Below are 13,218 nucleotides of genomic sequence, written 5' to 3'. Positions count from 1 at the left end.
AGGCAATTTAGAATCATAAATTTACCTACCCATATTAACTTCATGTCTTTGGACTGTGGGAGGAAGCCGAAGTACTCAGAGAGAACCCACGCAAACATGAGGAGAACATGCAAACTCCACACAGAGAGGCCCCGGCCAGGTGGTGGATTCAAACTTGCAGTGAGGTGACATTGCTAACTACTGTGCCTCCGTGCTGCCCCACAGTTAAAACCAGTTTTTACTAAATAAAATAAAAATAAAATGTTAGCCAAAGTTGTTAGCCAAAGAGTAAGCACTGATAATCCTTCGTTTAAAAAAAATATCATAACCAAGATTTACAAAACAGGCTTTATTTTTTATCTACTATGACTCAAAATGTGTCTAAGGTCCATAAACCCAACAGGAAAGTGTTCCCAAAGGTCAAATCAGAAATCTGTTTATCTATACACTTCTATAATACTTGAAGTCTTTTTGCAGCCACAGCCATTACCATCTGGTGGCCCTGAGATAGAATTCAGGTTTAACCCTTCTTCACTGGCTTCATTTTTCCACCCAGAAGCTTTGTTCATCTTTGATAAAGTCTATGGACCTGACAAATACCAACAACCTGCCAATGTTAAAAAATGAATCTAAACTGAACTCAAGCATTTAAAATAAATAAAAATAATCAAACAGTCTTGGCCCAGATATCTGCTGGCTATATCAGAACCCCTGTCCTCTCCAGAGGCTAAACCCACCAGAAATAGCCAATAGGTTGCCAGATTGCCTTTCCTGTTTTCTTTTAGGAAAGGGCAGTGGATTTGTATTGTGTACGTAAAAAGATTAAGTGGGTGTCACAACATTTTATGTCTGAAAGGACCCCTGCAACTATGAACTACTGAGATCCCCTTCACCAAGTCTTCATCTCTTTGGCCTCAATCAATCACTCCACGGGGCCACCACTGTAAAAGGCCTTCTATTAGGCACAGTGAAAGCTGTGTTTACCCAAGCCTAGTGAGTTACCTTGGGTTACTGTAGGAATGGAGGTTGTGGAAACTGCTGGCTACAGACATAATAAATCACACATCACTGAGGATGTTGATATGTACCCTTTAAATGAACCAAGAACTGTTCTTATGTTTTTTGACGGCAGGGAAGATAAACAGCACACAGCAATGTCAACTGTGGCATTGCAACAGATAAATCGTGAAATTAATAATTTTTTTTTTTTTTTAAAGTAACTCAGACACTTCTGTAAGGTTACAAAGTTATGCTCTATGTCATTTTAACCAGTTTTGACATAGAAAGGCTTGCTTGAATGTAGGCACTGGCTATGCAAGGCTGACAAAATCATTAAGTGAGCATGCAAGGGTTTTAGACACACGTCTCACTCGAAGCGTGTCCCCCACTGCTCCCTCTTGCCCTGGCTTTTCACCTCCCAGACCCCCCCTTCTGACCCTTTTGATGGGGTGAAGGGATCTAGATCTTTGGAACCAGCTAATTAGAGAGTTTTAACGTCTGCTTTGCTAAGCTCTGAGAGCTGAGGGACATTCCTACAATTGGAAGATTGAGTATGTGTGTCTGTGTGGTCCAGATATTACTAGTGTTGTGGGGACCTAAATCTGTTTACTCAGTAAGATTATGGACCAATTTGGAGTGGAGGTCATAGTTACATCATTCTGGTGGCAGAATGTAGAAACAAGTAAAGGAAAACCAGTGAAAGCCCCAGAATAGGAAAATATGTCTCTTTTTTTGCTGCTGTTCATCAAAAAATATTGAATGTATTTTTCTAGAATAACATGATAGAAGTGGACCTCTGAATGGAGACATATTGTGACACAGGTCTAGTTTCTGTGCAAGTCTTACCCAGACTAATGCAAACTAAGGTTTTGTTGCACGGCCTATAAATATTAAATGGCATGTATAGAGTCAGAGGAAGAAGTTGTACACTTGGTGTGCGTGTGTGAACTGGGAGCCTAACTGAGTGTCCAACTCAGTGATTCTCAAAGATCAGGTTGCAACACTGTTATCTATAGGGCTGCAACCAACCTCCAGCCACTTGATTTGAAAGATAGTAAGTGCACTCAGTTTGGTAACCTTTACTTTTTTTTACTAAATGTTAAAACCTAGAGCCTTCACGGGTGTTCACCGGATGAAGCAGGTGACCAATATACTGTAAGGCTATTCCAGAGGTCCAGGTTCAAATATGCCCGGGGACATTTACTGTGTGTCCTCCCCTCCTCTCTTTCCAAACCTTCCTGTCTTCAGCCCACTATCTCATCATACATCTCAATGGAAGCAAAAAAAAGTCTTCACCCCCAAGCAAAAAGATAACCCAAGACCCTTCCTCTTTGCCAAATACTTGCATTGGGTATTTCTCCACCATGCCATTCTGTTTCACACCTGCAGAGGATGTTAACTGCATCAGGTCTTTATGTCTTGAATTACATGCCTGAGATTGGGATTCTTAGTAGCTGTCTCATCTATTCTAGCACCACTGAGTAACTTAACCACTATACCACTTTAGTCATATGATAGGCATATTTGTGTCCTTGACATTTTACAATGAAACACCCGTGTCAGCTCATGTCTTGCGAAATAGGCCTCAGGACTAAAATCTGGCAACAGTGGCCCCAGTTTAACCAGTGTTTCGGAAGTTAAGAGTAGTGCCTGATTTGTAGTGTGCTGTTGTGGCTATAGAGGCACAAGCAGGTTATCGACTTATTGAATGGCTGGTTCTCCAACCCCTGGCTCTTCAGTATGCCCAAGTATCATCGGGCAGATCACCAGACTGTAAGCTGATCGAGATCAGGCGGGCGCCTTCTGTGGCAGCTCCATTACAACTGGCGTGTGAACGGGTGACTCACATTGTAAAATGATTAGTTCGAACACTTAAGCTAAACGCGAAGACTATTTCCTGTTACAGTTTTTTTTTTTTTTGGCATACTGTGAAAGAAAAAAACTATTTTATGTTAGAAATGTACCTTTTTATATGCAGGATATTCTTTATATTTCATTAACATTTATTTGATCTTTCACCTTGAAAAATGAGGTGTTTTATTGTCACTGCTTTTTAAGTTTAAATGTTAATGTCAGTTTATTTTTTGCTATTTTTGTCTATTCTATTTTCTGGCTTTTTAGTCATTTTCAAAAATATTTTCATATTTTAACTGCCCATGTGTTTTAGTCACGTCAGTGACATTTTGCCAGAAAATGTGATCAGGCAGTTGGAATCTGGAACCTTGTTATGATTTCTATATACATTCGGGTGCTGACTTACCCCACTCTTAGGCTTTGCTCCAAGGGCTTGTGGAGATCCCGAAGACAAAGCAGCAGCAGCAGCAACAACAGCAGCATGTGGATGTGTGGGTGGTTGTGACGTTGCTGAAGAGGATCCTAAATCAAACTCCTGCACAAGTAAAAAAACAAACAATATAGTTCACTGAGAACGCCGAACTGCTGCACAGTTTCAAATATAGAAAAAACTGCTGTCACATCCAGCTAGATAACTCAGTTGTGCGGGTACCGGGTGATGCCGTCGATGGAAGGTGGCTGTGCTGTCCATGGAGGAAGTAGCACTGAGGGCATTCTCAATTTCCTGATCTAGCTGGTCCAACTTCATCAGCAGCAGCACCATCGAGTCCAAGCGAGCATGCCCATGCTGAGACAGATCAGTGGAGAACAGTCAAACTCACAAAACTATTAAGACCAGCATTAAATGTGCCGAAATCAATATGTTCCACTTCTCTAACTTTTTTCTCCAGTGTCATCTGTGATCTGTGACCAGATGATCAGGAAGAGAACAGAAACATGAAATATATATGTGAAATGTAATTAGAAATGTGACCGGAAAAGCCAAAAGTCAGTACTATACAGTAAGATCAGAACTATTCACAGAGTCAGTGACTTTGTTTTAAAAGGCTTATAACTTTTAAGCATGATTTCAAGTACAAAATACATCTAATTGTTCCTTTGTTCTTTGTTCCTCTGTGTTCCCCAGCAACCTTCCATTTCAGCCAATTACAATAGCTGATTTACACATTGTGGCCATTTAATGGCTATCTCTTTTGTTTCGCCTCTGTCATTACTTTAACGCTCCACTTATTTGCCCTTTAATCTGCTGTGCTAATTTATCCATCTTAGGGCTGTGATAACAAGTCTCATACTGACCTCAGGTGGTTTGACTTGTGCAAGACAAGCAGACCGACATGCTACAATCCAGCATTGCATCACACTCCACCTACCACTCTGTCCTCTGCTAACCTTAAGCTCTATGTTGTTTTCATGCAATTTGAGCAGGAGTAAAACGTGTAATATCCTTTTCTTCACTGCTTAAAGCAGTATGTTTTCATTTCCCTCTGCCTGTCTTATCTTGGCACCGGGTGTGGCTCCCTGTCTGAGCTTCACCCTTGAGAAGAACCCGAGGAAATTTCATGGCTGGCCCATTACCCGCAAACAAACCTTGTTACAATCCCTGCTAACAGATGCTGTTAAACTCTTAATGAGAGTGAGCTCATGGCACACACACAGCCACTGTGACTGTATGCTTACGCAAAGCTACAAAAACAAGTGGATGTGAGGCTGGCTTTCATGCCTGGTTTGTCTCTACATGCAGTACCTTGAAGAGGAATCTTTAGGTTATGCACTTTTTACAGATCATAAATGTGTCTGTTGAAATGGTCAGCATGGCTTAATCATAAATGTGCTAATAGAGTCAGCATACTAAAGGTAGCCTCATCCCTGCGCCTGGCTTCCAGCTCCAACCCTAATAATGTCTTATGACTGCTTCTACATTTATTTTCCAGTTAGTGCCCAATTAGGCTGTCAAAGTCAGATCCTATCGGTTTGCTGAGAGCGCAAATAGACATGCCATGTGTGTCGGGGAAATGCGCTTCACACTGATGCATTCACTGACATTTCTAGCTCGTGGCAGAGCGCAGCGCGCAGTGCTACGGTCCCATCTTCTTGGCAAAGTATCACAATGAAACATTGTACCGTGGTAAAACAATGACATCTTTACGAGGCCTCGCTGAATGAACAAAAGCATCTGGCTCGGGATGGCAAAAACAACCACAAAACGGCAGAGTGAAAAACAAGTGCAAGCGTAAACTTCAGTTGCCTCGGAGGCAACGTTTTTAGGGGCATTCTGGTGGTTTGGGTGTTCTCAGAAGGTTTCTTTTCTGTCTTTCCCATTTTTGAGGTTTCTGTCACATTCCACTTAACTTCCTGTTTTTTTGAGATGGGAGATGTTTCCCACACTGTTTGAACTCTTAGATCCCTCCTTCCCCTTAACTTGCTCTTTTTTCAAGACACCCCCCCCCCCCCCCCCCCCCCCCCCAGTCGCCTGTCTTACAGCCAGTCTGCATCCCATTTCTCAGACCTCTGCACTGAGTGGGCTCTCTTAATTAATACAGACAAAGAGGCCAAAAAGGAAAAGAGAGAGCACTGAGGGTGATGCTGCCAAGTTGTCTGCTGACTGTTGAGCCAGTTTGGCCTTGGGGTCAGGATAAGGCCTTGTTGCTAAAACAAATAAACACAGTAACAAAGCCCAATATCAGCTTAATCTCGAGCCGTTATGCAAACCAGATGGGTTCATTTTACAAGCTGAATCTGTAACAAAAACTTGGTCTACTGGGGGATGCAATCATTAGTCAGTACAATATCTTGTCAGAGATCATTCCAGGCTGCTTCTGTCATTATCCACTAAAGAAACTAACATAAGCTCAGTAATTCTCTTCGTGATATTGAAAACACTCTTCTCCCATTTTTTATGTCCCGTGGGATAAAGCTATACATTTTTAATTGATATTTTATCAGCATGGTCTTCTATATGGCACATTTCCTGCGCTAAACTGGACACACAAATCACGTTGCTGTCAAAGATGAGGCAAGCCATTACCATATGGTAGATGAATTGTCTTGGCTTCTTCCACTGGCTTAACTGCTCTTTTCAAGTTCCAAAATCCTGCTTTTTTGGTGGGGTATTTAAAGTCATCCTAAGTTTGAAATTAGAGCCAGGGGAAAATGTGGCACTGGTTTTCCATGTCTCCCTGTTGGAGTATGACCTATTGTTTTTGGCAGTTGGTGGACTGACTTCAACATTAGTCATGGCTAAAAGTGGCTCCAAAGTTTCTAAAAAATTTATGTGGAAATAATGCTATGATAATCTTTAGGATTACACAACCCATAGGCTTTTCAGGAACACAGCTATAACCAGAGTGTCAATATATGACACATAAACCACTCAGCACCAGCTGATTTTAGGGTTTCTATTCTAGACTACAAGCCAAATATTTTTTTTATTGTATGCCTGCATTTTATTCTACTATTAGGAAGGGGTTGTGGTATATTATTAGGGTCATGGCAGCACACATCAATAGATTTATATACAAAACAACTGAATATGACCAAACAATAGCACAATAATCAGCACTATTTTCACATAATGTAAACTATAGCCAACAAGCTATAGTTAACCATACACTGCACAGTTGCACATGGACTCCTTTTGTTTAAACAAATAATGAATGAGTTGTAATAACATAACTTGTGTCATCATATGAGAAATTATAATTCCTAACAATATGGTATATTAAAAAATAGAACCCAACCGATATATCAGCCATGCCAATACCAGCTGATGTTGGCTATTTGCCGATACAGCCATTTCAACATTTATAACAGGCGATACATGTAAAAAGTAAAGAAGATTCAGGAGAAATACTCTTCAACCATGTTATGGGTAATAATGCAGCAAACTTTGCCCACAACTCTTAACTTCACTTATGGCAACATGTATCTGGGGACATCACAAACACAACAGCCAGTGGATTAGAGCAGAGTCAAGAGTGAACGAATAATCCACAACTTGTGACGGAAAAAATGTCATATTATCTTAGTAGGGACCCATCAATAACTACACACAACAAGTGTTAGGGAAATCTATTTATGCTTTGTCTCTCTCAAAGAATAAATATCAATTGGAATATCAGATATTTAAATCACCAAACACTGGTATGAGCCTTAAAAATCCTATATCAGTGAGTCTCTATCAGAAAATATCTGTGTGGCTCTTTGCAGTTACCTTGGCATTCTTATAAATGGTGTTACTATAAATATTTATACTTCTGATTAATGCAAAATAGGTGAATTAATATGAATATGAAACGTTCCACGAGTTTTTATAATAAAACAAACTCAGATGTGTCACTGTTTACAAGAGTGTGATCAATTTGATCTTGAATGTCATACAAGAATTTAACTTCTCACAATACGTTTCTTGTCCAAACAACATGCCTTCTTAATGGGCCCTGAGTTGAAATTAATGGGCTTCTTACTGTTATTTTAAAAGGACTGAAACTACAGCAACTTATTAGTGAATACAGTTTCGATTGTTTGATTGTTGCTTTGCTTCACTGATCCCAAATCCACGAACTGCTTCTAAGATTTTTGGTATATTTTTGTACCACATAAGCATGCTGCTAACAGTGTGAAAACAGCACAAGATACAGTATTTGCTAGAGAAAACAGTTTAAGCATTTCACCCTAGAGATTACTTTGAGCTTCCAGCCCCTCTGCGTTCATGGTCTCCATGCCCTTATAGGACCTTGTTTTGCAATGAGCGGTTGAGAAAAAGTACAACATTTCACAGACCCCCCCTTCCACACAGCCCCCTCACAGATCTGTAAGCATGTGAGAGTGAAGTCAGTGTTTTCCGAGACACTTGCCAGAGTGTGGGACCAAAATTATGTGTGCCCAGTAAGTGTCTGTTCATTAGAAGCATTCAAGTCACAGAATTACAAAGACAGAACTTGCAAAACTGATCTAAACTAGTATACATGTAGTAAACTAGTAATTGTACATCCATTCCACTTCTGTATCATATTTATTCTTACCTTTCTCAGCCGCACTTTGAACACGTTGTCTTCTTTCTGATCTGCATGCTCATATGTTCCATCTAAAGCCAAACTGCCGTCTTGTGTATCGTTGCATATAACTGAACGTACGTCTTCCCTTGACTCCTCCATTGTGGCTCCTGGCTGGTGGTGTTCTCTGTGACCATCTGCCACCTCAGAGGCAGGTGACTCACTGAAGTGAGGACCTGAGGCTCGGTTACCATGGAGTCCCTCGTTGACCTCTGTAGAGCATGGTGGCAGGTTTTGCGTGTGTTGTTCAGCAACCTCGTGTTTATCATCCAAACAGCAGTGCTCAGCAGCTGGATTTGGGGTACTGTTAACATCATTATTCTTTTGAGCATGAAGTAGAGAGCTGTCTTTTGCCTCCACAGGGCTGATCTCTGGTATAGTGTCCAGTTTTGAACAACTATATTCTGTCTGATGAGGAATGGCGAGATCCTCACTAACAGGACCTAAACTTTGGTCAGTATTTCCCAGTGACTGACTTACAGAACCTTTCACATCCTTATCTGCACACTGTGTCGTGTTTGTCCCAATGGCATCTCCTGCATGTCCAGAATTCATTTGTTTAGATGACACATTGCTGTCTGCCATTAAAGAGCAGCACTGATTTATGACACTAACATCAGATGATTCAATAGGTCTGACGTGTCCTTTTTTCTCGCTGCTTTCTGCTTGTGCACTTTTCTCTCCCTGGGGCCTGCTCTCCGCTAACATTTCAACATTGTGCTGCTCCAACAATGTCTGGTTGGATATTTCCCAACCATGATCCTTATCCAACGGTCCAGCACAGTCTTCATGGTCCCGCTCTTCTCCTATAGTGACTCTTGAGAGACAGCTCAGTCCTGTATTTTCATTTAGAGTTTCTAGGTCACTCAATCCATCTTGCTTGTCAGCAGAACATGCACTCCGGCTCTCAGATATTCCTTTGTCACATTCTCCATCTGCTACTAATGATTCCACAGTTTTGTTGATTAGCGACAGTGCTTCACCACCCTCCATATTTGCTGAGCTTAGCAGAGCATTCATACCAGGCTGGTCAGAGATGACAGTCTTGCTTTCTTCAACATCTGGGAGGTCGGTTTGAGGTTCCTGTTCGCCAGCAGAGCACCAGTTTACTGTGGCCCCAGTGATTTCAGGAGGTCTGCTGTAACCCTCTCTATGGCTCCCCTTTGTATCCTGATGGTTTGGAACTTTGCCAGGTTGCTCACCAGCACATTCAGACAATGGAGGCACATTGTTGGAAGAGATAGAGACGTATTGTTGGTGAGAGATATGTGCACTTTTAAAGAGACTGTCATCGCACATGCTGTGATTCTGGCAACTTTCTGTGCCCAAATCACTTTTATTATCGATAGTCTTATCACTGCTATCAGTTGCACAAGAAATATTTGCACTAGACATACCACTGTTTGAATTACAAAACTCTCCAAAATTCCCAGGGCTTGTGGTTTGGAGATCCTCTGAGTCAGAGTCAGTCTTTGGGAGTATGCCAGCACCCACCAACTCATAAGACCGATCCACTGACTCCTGCAAATCCTTTCCATTGTTTTCCATTAGTTTTAAGTGTTCCGGTTCAGTATCATCATTCATCACAGAAGCTCCACCTTCACAAGTCTGAGCAGGGTCATCTATAGGCAGCTGGTGGCATCCCTCTGGCATAGAGGAACACCTTGCCCGTCTACCTTGTTTGGAACCCGCAGAACCCATCCATAGCCCATCGCCTTTGACCCCATGACAGCAGACGAGATCCAGATCATCATAGCTGTACTGTAATCCTGACGGGTGAGTCACATGCTCCTCCCAGCTTCTTTTACGTATGGCTACTGGCATGATGGGCAGCCAATGCTATCCCATAAAGCTGCTTTTGATGCCAGGTTAAATAGAAGGACCAGATCTGGTGCAACAAGAGGAGAAAAGGAGATAAGAAATAGCCAGTGTTGCAAAGTTTTCACTTTGCAGGAGCTGAACGTACAAATAATGCTTCAACTTTCAAGTAAGCAACCCAAGTGTATTAATTTAACCCAGGAAACCGATTTCTTTTGAAGCAGAGTTTTTCCATATTTCAGCTTGGCAACTACAAGTAAACTACTCTGATCTCTAACAATTGTTTAATTTTTTAAGACGGAGAAAGCTTAAATCGTTGAGATTAATGTAGACATCCCTCCGATTGTTTATCTTATCACAAACAGGAAACTGTAAACAAAGCAGTTTGTCAGATTTGCACCATTTTAACAGTGAAAAAAAAAAACAGTCTGAAAAAGTGCTGGGTGTTGGTTAACAGTCTTTCTGCACCCATTCACCTACAAAAATAAGAGACTGAAGTAGATTGAAGTAAAACTGGAACAGAATCCAACACTATCACAGAACCAAGTGCAAGTCTTATCACAGAATTCAAACTAAGATGTACTGCATTACACTGCTCTGTGTTTTTTCTTCCTTTTGTGGTTGATTTCAATTTATAGATGTGAAGAAACATAATGTAAATCATGCAAGATTAACACTACTCCGTAAATCTGCTATGTGTCGAGACAGACAAATAAAATATTTTGATTAAAGAAAACCATTCTGTACTATGTAAATAACACAATTTAAAACAACATAGCATAGCCACCTTAAGTAGTCTGTGACAAAGAATCAGATTTTTTTTAAGTGTATTGAAAGTATTTTAAAAATGGAAGACATGCTTGAAGAGTTTCTTTTCCCAAATTTTCATTTTAAGTCATAAGGATGATGGTTCTAACTGCCATTTGCACCCTTTGGCACAAACATGTACCTGATTTGGTTATATGTAAAATAAGGGAATGGTCCAAAAAGCAGTCGCTCCTCTTACTTGCACTCCAACGAACAGCTGACAGCCGAACTCCACATTCTACAGTGGAGGAACACTGATGTTTACTTCTCATAAATACTCCAGTGATGACACATTGTTTAGCAACATAATCTGAAAGCTTTTGTGGAAATCCAGAAGTGGAATATATAATCCAAACCAAAGATTGCAGATCAATTAGTTCCTGAAATGCAGTTTGCCAAGAGATGTTTCTCAAGCTGACTTTTCATTCATCCATCAAATGAAATCTGTCCACGTTTGGGAAATTTAACTTCACTCTTTCCAAGCAAGAAGTCCTTACTTTAAGCTTCTACGAGCCTTTTTCTAGACTCGAGTCAGTATCTTCGCTGTAAAACTGTTGGACAGGCAGTGAAGCCCCCAGAGGAAGGCAGAAAGCCGGGAAGCAGTGAAAAGTCCATGGACAACTTCCATCTTGATCACATTATGGTTTTTGCTGACGCTGAACGCTCAAGAGTCGAGGTGGTGTAAGAGGGGTTGGGTTTTCTTTTCTCCCAGCCCTCCCTTCTCTCCTCCGCTCTATCCTTTTTTCTCATCAGGTCCCCTCCCCGCTGGTTTTGACAGTGAGTCTGAGTCACATCTTAGGAGCCCCATCCCCCGTCTCACAACTCTCGAAGCACACCATACACTCCACCCTCCTCTACTGTACACTCGCTACTCGCTATTTCAGAAATATTGCTTCTCTTTTCAGGAGACATTTTCTTCATTCTTCTTTAGCTCCCTATTTCACTGAGCTGGGCAGGAGGAGTTGGCTTTGATTAGTAACAGACAGGCTGCTTCGTAAGACTTCGGGCTACGAGCCAACTGAGATTGCTCTAATGTTTTGGCAGTTATATCTGCAGCAAATTTGTCATCTTGTAACTACAAGTATTCTTAGATAAAAATATTGGCACTCATGAAAAAAATACGAGGCAAGATATCTTTATAGTTAATCTAGTTGGGGGGAGGTATTTAAAAAAACACTAAAATGGTAAATCATATTTCAGCATTAAAACATACTTTATAATAATGGAGACGGCTTTAAAAGTGCTACGAACCTGACAATTTTCTTTTCAAGGAGATTAAGTGGGAAGAAAAAAAAATTATTTAGGACCAAAATACCAGCAATTCATTTCCTAATATAGTAATTTCTCTGTGAAGCACTTTGCAGAAAGGAAGGGCAAAGCTGGCAATGAATGCTCTTTATATCACAAAGACCAACTGATATAATGTGTTTTTAAACCCATAGTGAAATTAGGATCATAGCACAAGCTGAATATTTCATTTGGAAAGCCCGGACCAATTGAAAACCTCAAAATGTAAGTAATCTCCTAATTTCACTAAAAGTCCAGCTATGATCAGATTTATAATGAGTGTTTTTTGTGCTGTTTTTTTTTTTTTTGTTTGTTTCAGTTGGGTCAGCTGCATACCAACAGGGACAGTCCAAGCACAAGAGAAAACTGGAATGAAGCCCCCTCCAACTATCTCTCTAACCCCAGCCTCTAACCTCTGGGTCATCCAGATGTGAGCTGAAGCTTTGGATGAGTCTTTTCTTAGGGGCTGCACTGGGAAACTGTGCACTACCATAAATGTTGCCTCTCCGGGGACACAGATGGTCGAACTCAAGGGCAAGCCATCCAAGTACAACAAGACTCTGCTGTTGCATGTCATATGATGCACTCTGCACTCTTACACCAAGTGCCATGTAATGAAATGCAGATTTTTTTTCGGTTACAGAAGCTTCCATGTGGATACGGTTGGTGATTGAAGTGCGGAGCCCGACACAGAGCATGACTCAGGCTATCCACTCATTATCTCCTGCGGACGTCCAATACTGCTCTATAATTTAAAAGGCTATGCCTTCCCCTGCCAATCACACCATCTTGCCTGTCCTCAGGGCAACTGGTGTACGCCACAATCTGATACACCAGTGATACTGTGAAAACACATATTTAGGCAACAACATGTGCAAGACAAAATGCCCATCAGCAGTGTTTCTGTGTGTGCAGTTGTGTGTGAACTGGAAGAGCAGCGAAGCACTAAGTGTGGGAGGTTAAAGCAAAATGTAGCTTTGATGTGAGTACAAATCTACAACTACTGTGGAAGTTCAGTGAGGCACTAAATACAAGAATGTGAACATACCAGCCATGACGTAACAATATGTATGCTGACCTTCAGCTAGGAAACTGTTAGGAATGTTCTCCATTCATGTAGACAAAGCTTGCCAGCATGCCACCAATTAATATTTAACACTGAACACAAAATACAAGTAGGCAGATTAAATGATGTACTTTGCAAAACATACATGGAAATACAGTATATAAAAACTGTGTTTTCTACATTTCTAACACGCTTGAAAGCCAATATTTGGTATGACGACCTTTATTCTTCAACACAGTCTAAATTTTTTTAGGCAGTCTTTCCTCTAATTTCTTTAAGAAGTCTTCAGGAGTAATTCTACAGGCTTCTGTGAAAGACATTCAAAGCTCTTGGCTTGGCTTTTGGCTGCTGTTTGTT

The 13,218-nt window shown here is 41.0% G+C and overlaps 1 protein-coding gene and 1 long non-coding RNA gene across 3 annotated transcripts in view; one reads left to right on the top strand and one right to left on the bottom strand.

The window, feature by feature from the left end:
* dlc1 (DLC1 Rho GTPase activating protein) overlaps positions 1-11,154 on the bottom strand; it is an 84,481-nt gene extending 73,327 nt beyond the window's left edge. The window contains exons 1-4 of one of the 2 annotated variants that reach the window (XM_063476243.1): positions 10,708-11,154; positions 7,854-9,771; positions 3,485-3,619; positions 3,239-3,367 (exon numbers count right to left, since the gene is read on the bottom strand). In XM_063476243.1, coding sequence (XP_063332313.1) covers positions 3,239-3,367; positions 3,485-3,619; positions 7,854-9,707 — 2,118 coding nt within the window. In that variant the 5' untranslated portion in view covers positions 9,708-9,771; positions 10,708-11,154. The remainder of the gene's footprint in view (positions 1-3,238; positions 3,368-3,484; positions 3,620-7,853; positions 9,772-10,707) is intronic. The other variant, XM_063476244.1, reaches the window with a different exon arrangement.
* Positions 9,573-12,975, top strand: LOC134629178 (uncharacterized). The gene is made up of 3 exons (XR_010094057.1): positions 9,573-9,659; positions 12,115-12,342; positions 12,439-12,975. It is a non-coding gene; the product is annotated as an uncharacterized LOC134629178 (long non-coding RNA).
* Positions 12,976-13,218: the final 243 nt, after the last annotated feature.

The sequence above is a fragment of the Pelmatolapia mariae genome, linkage group LG6 (assembly GCF_036321145.2).
Source record: "Pelmatolapia mariae isolate MD_Pm_ZW linkage group LG6, Pm_UMD_F_2, whole genome shotgun sequence".
Classification (NCBI taxonomy): Eukaryota; Metazoa; Chordata; class Actinopteri; order Cichliformes; family Cichlidae; genus Pelmatolapia; species Pelmatolapia mariae.
Note: the sequence above shows the minus strand (reverse complement) of the source record. Positions and strands in the feature narration are given on the sequence as shown.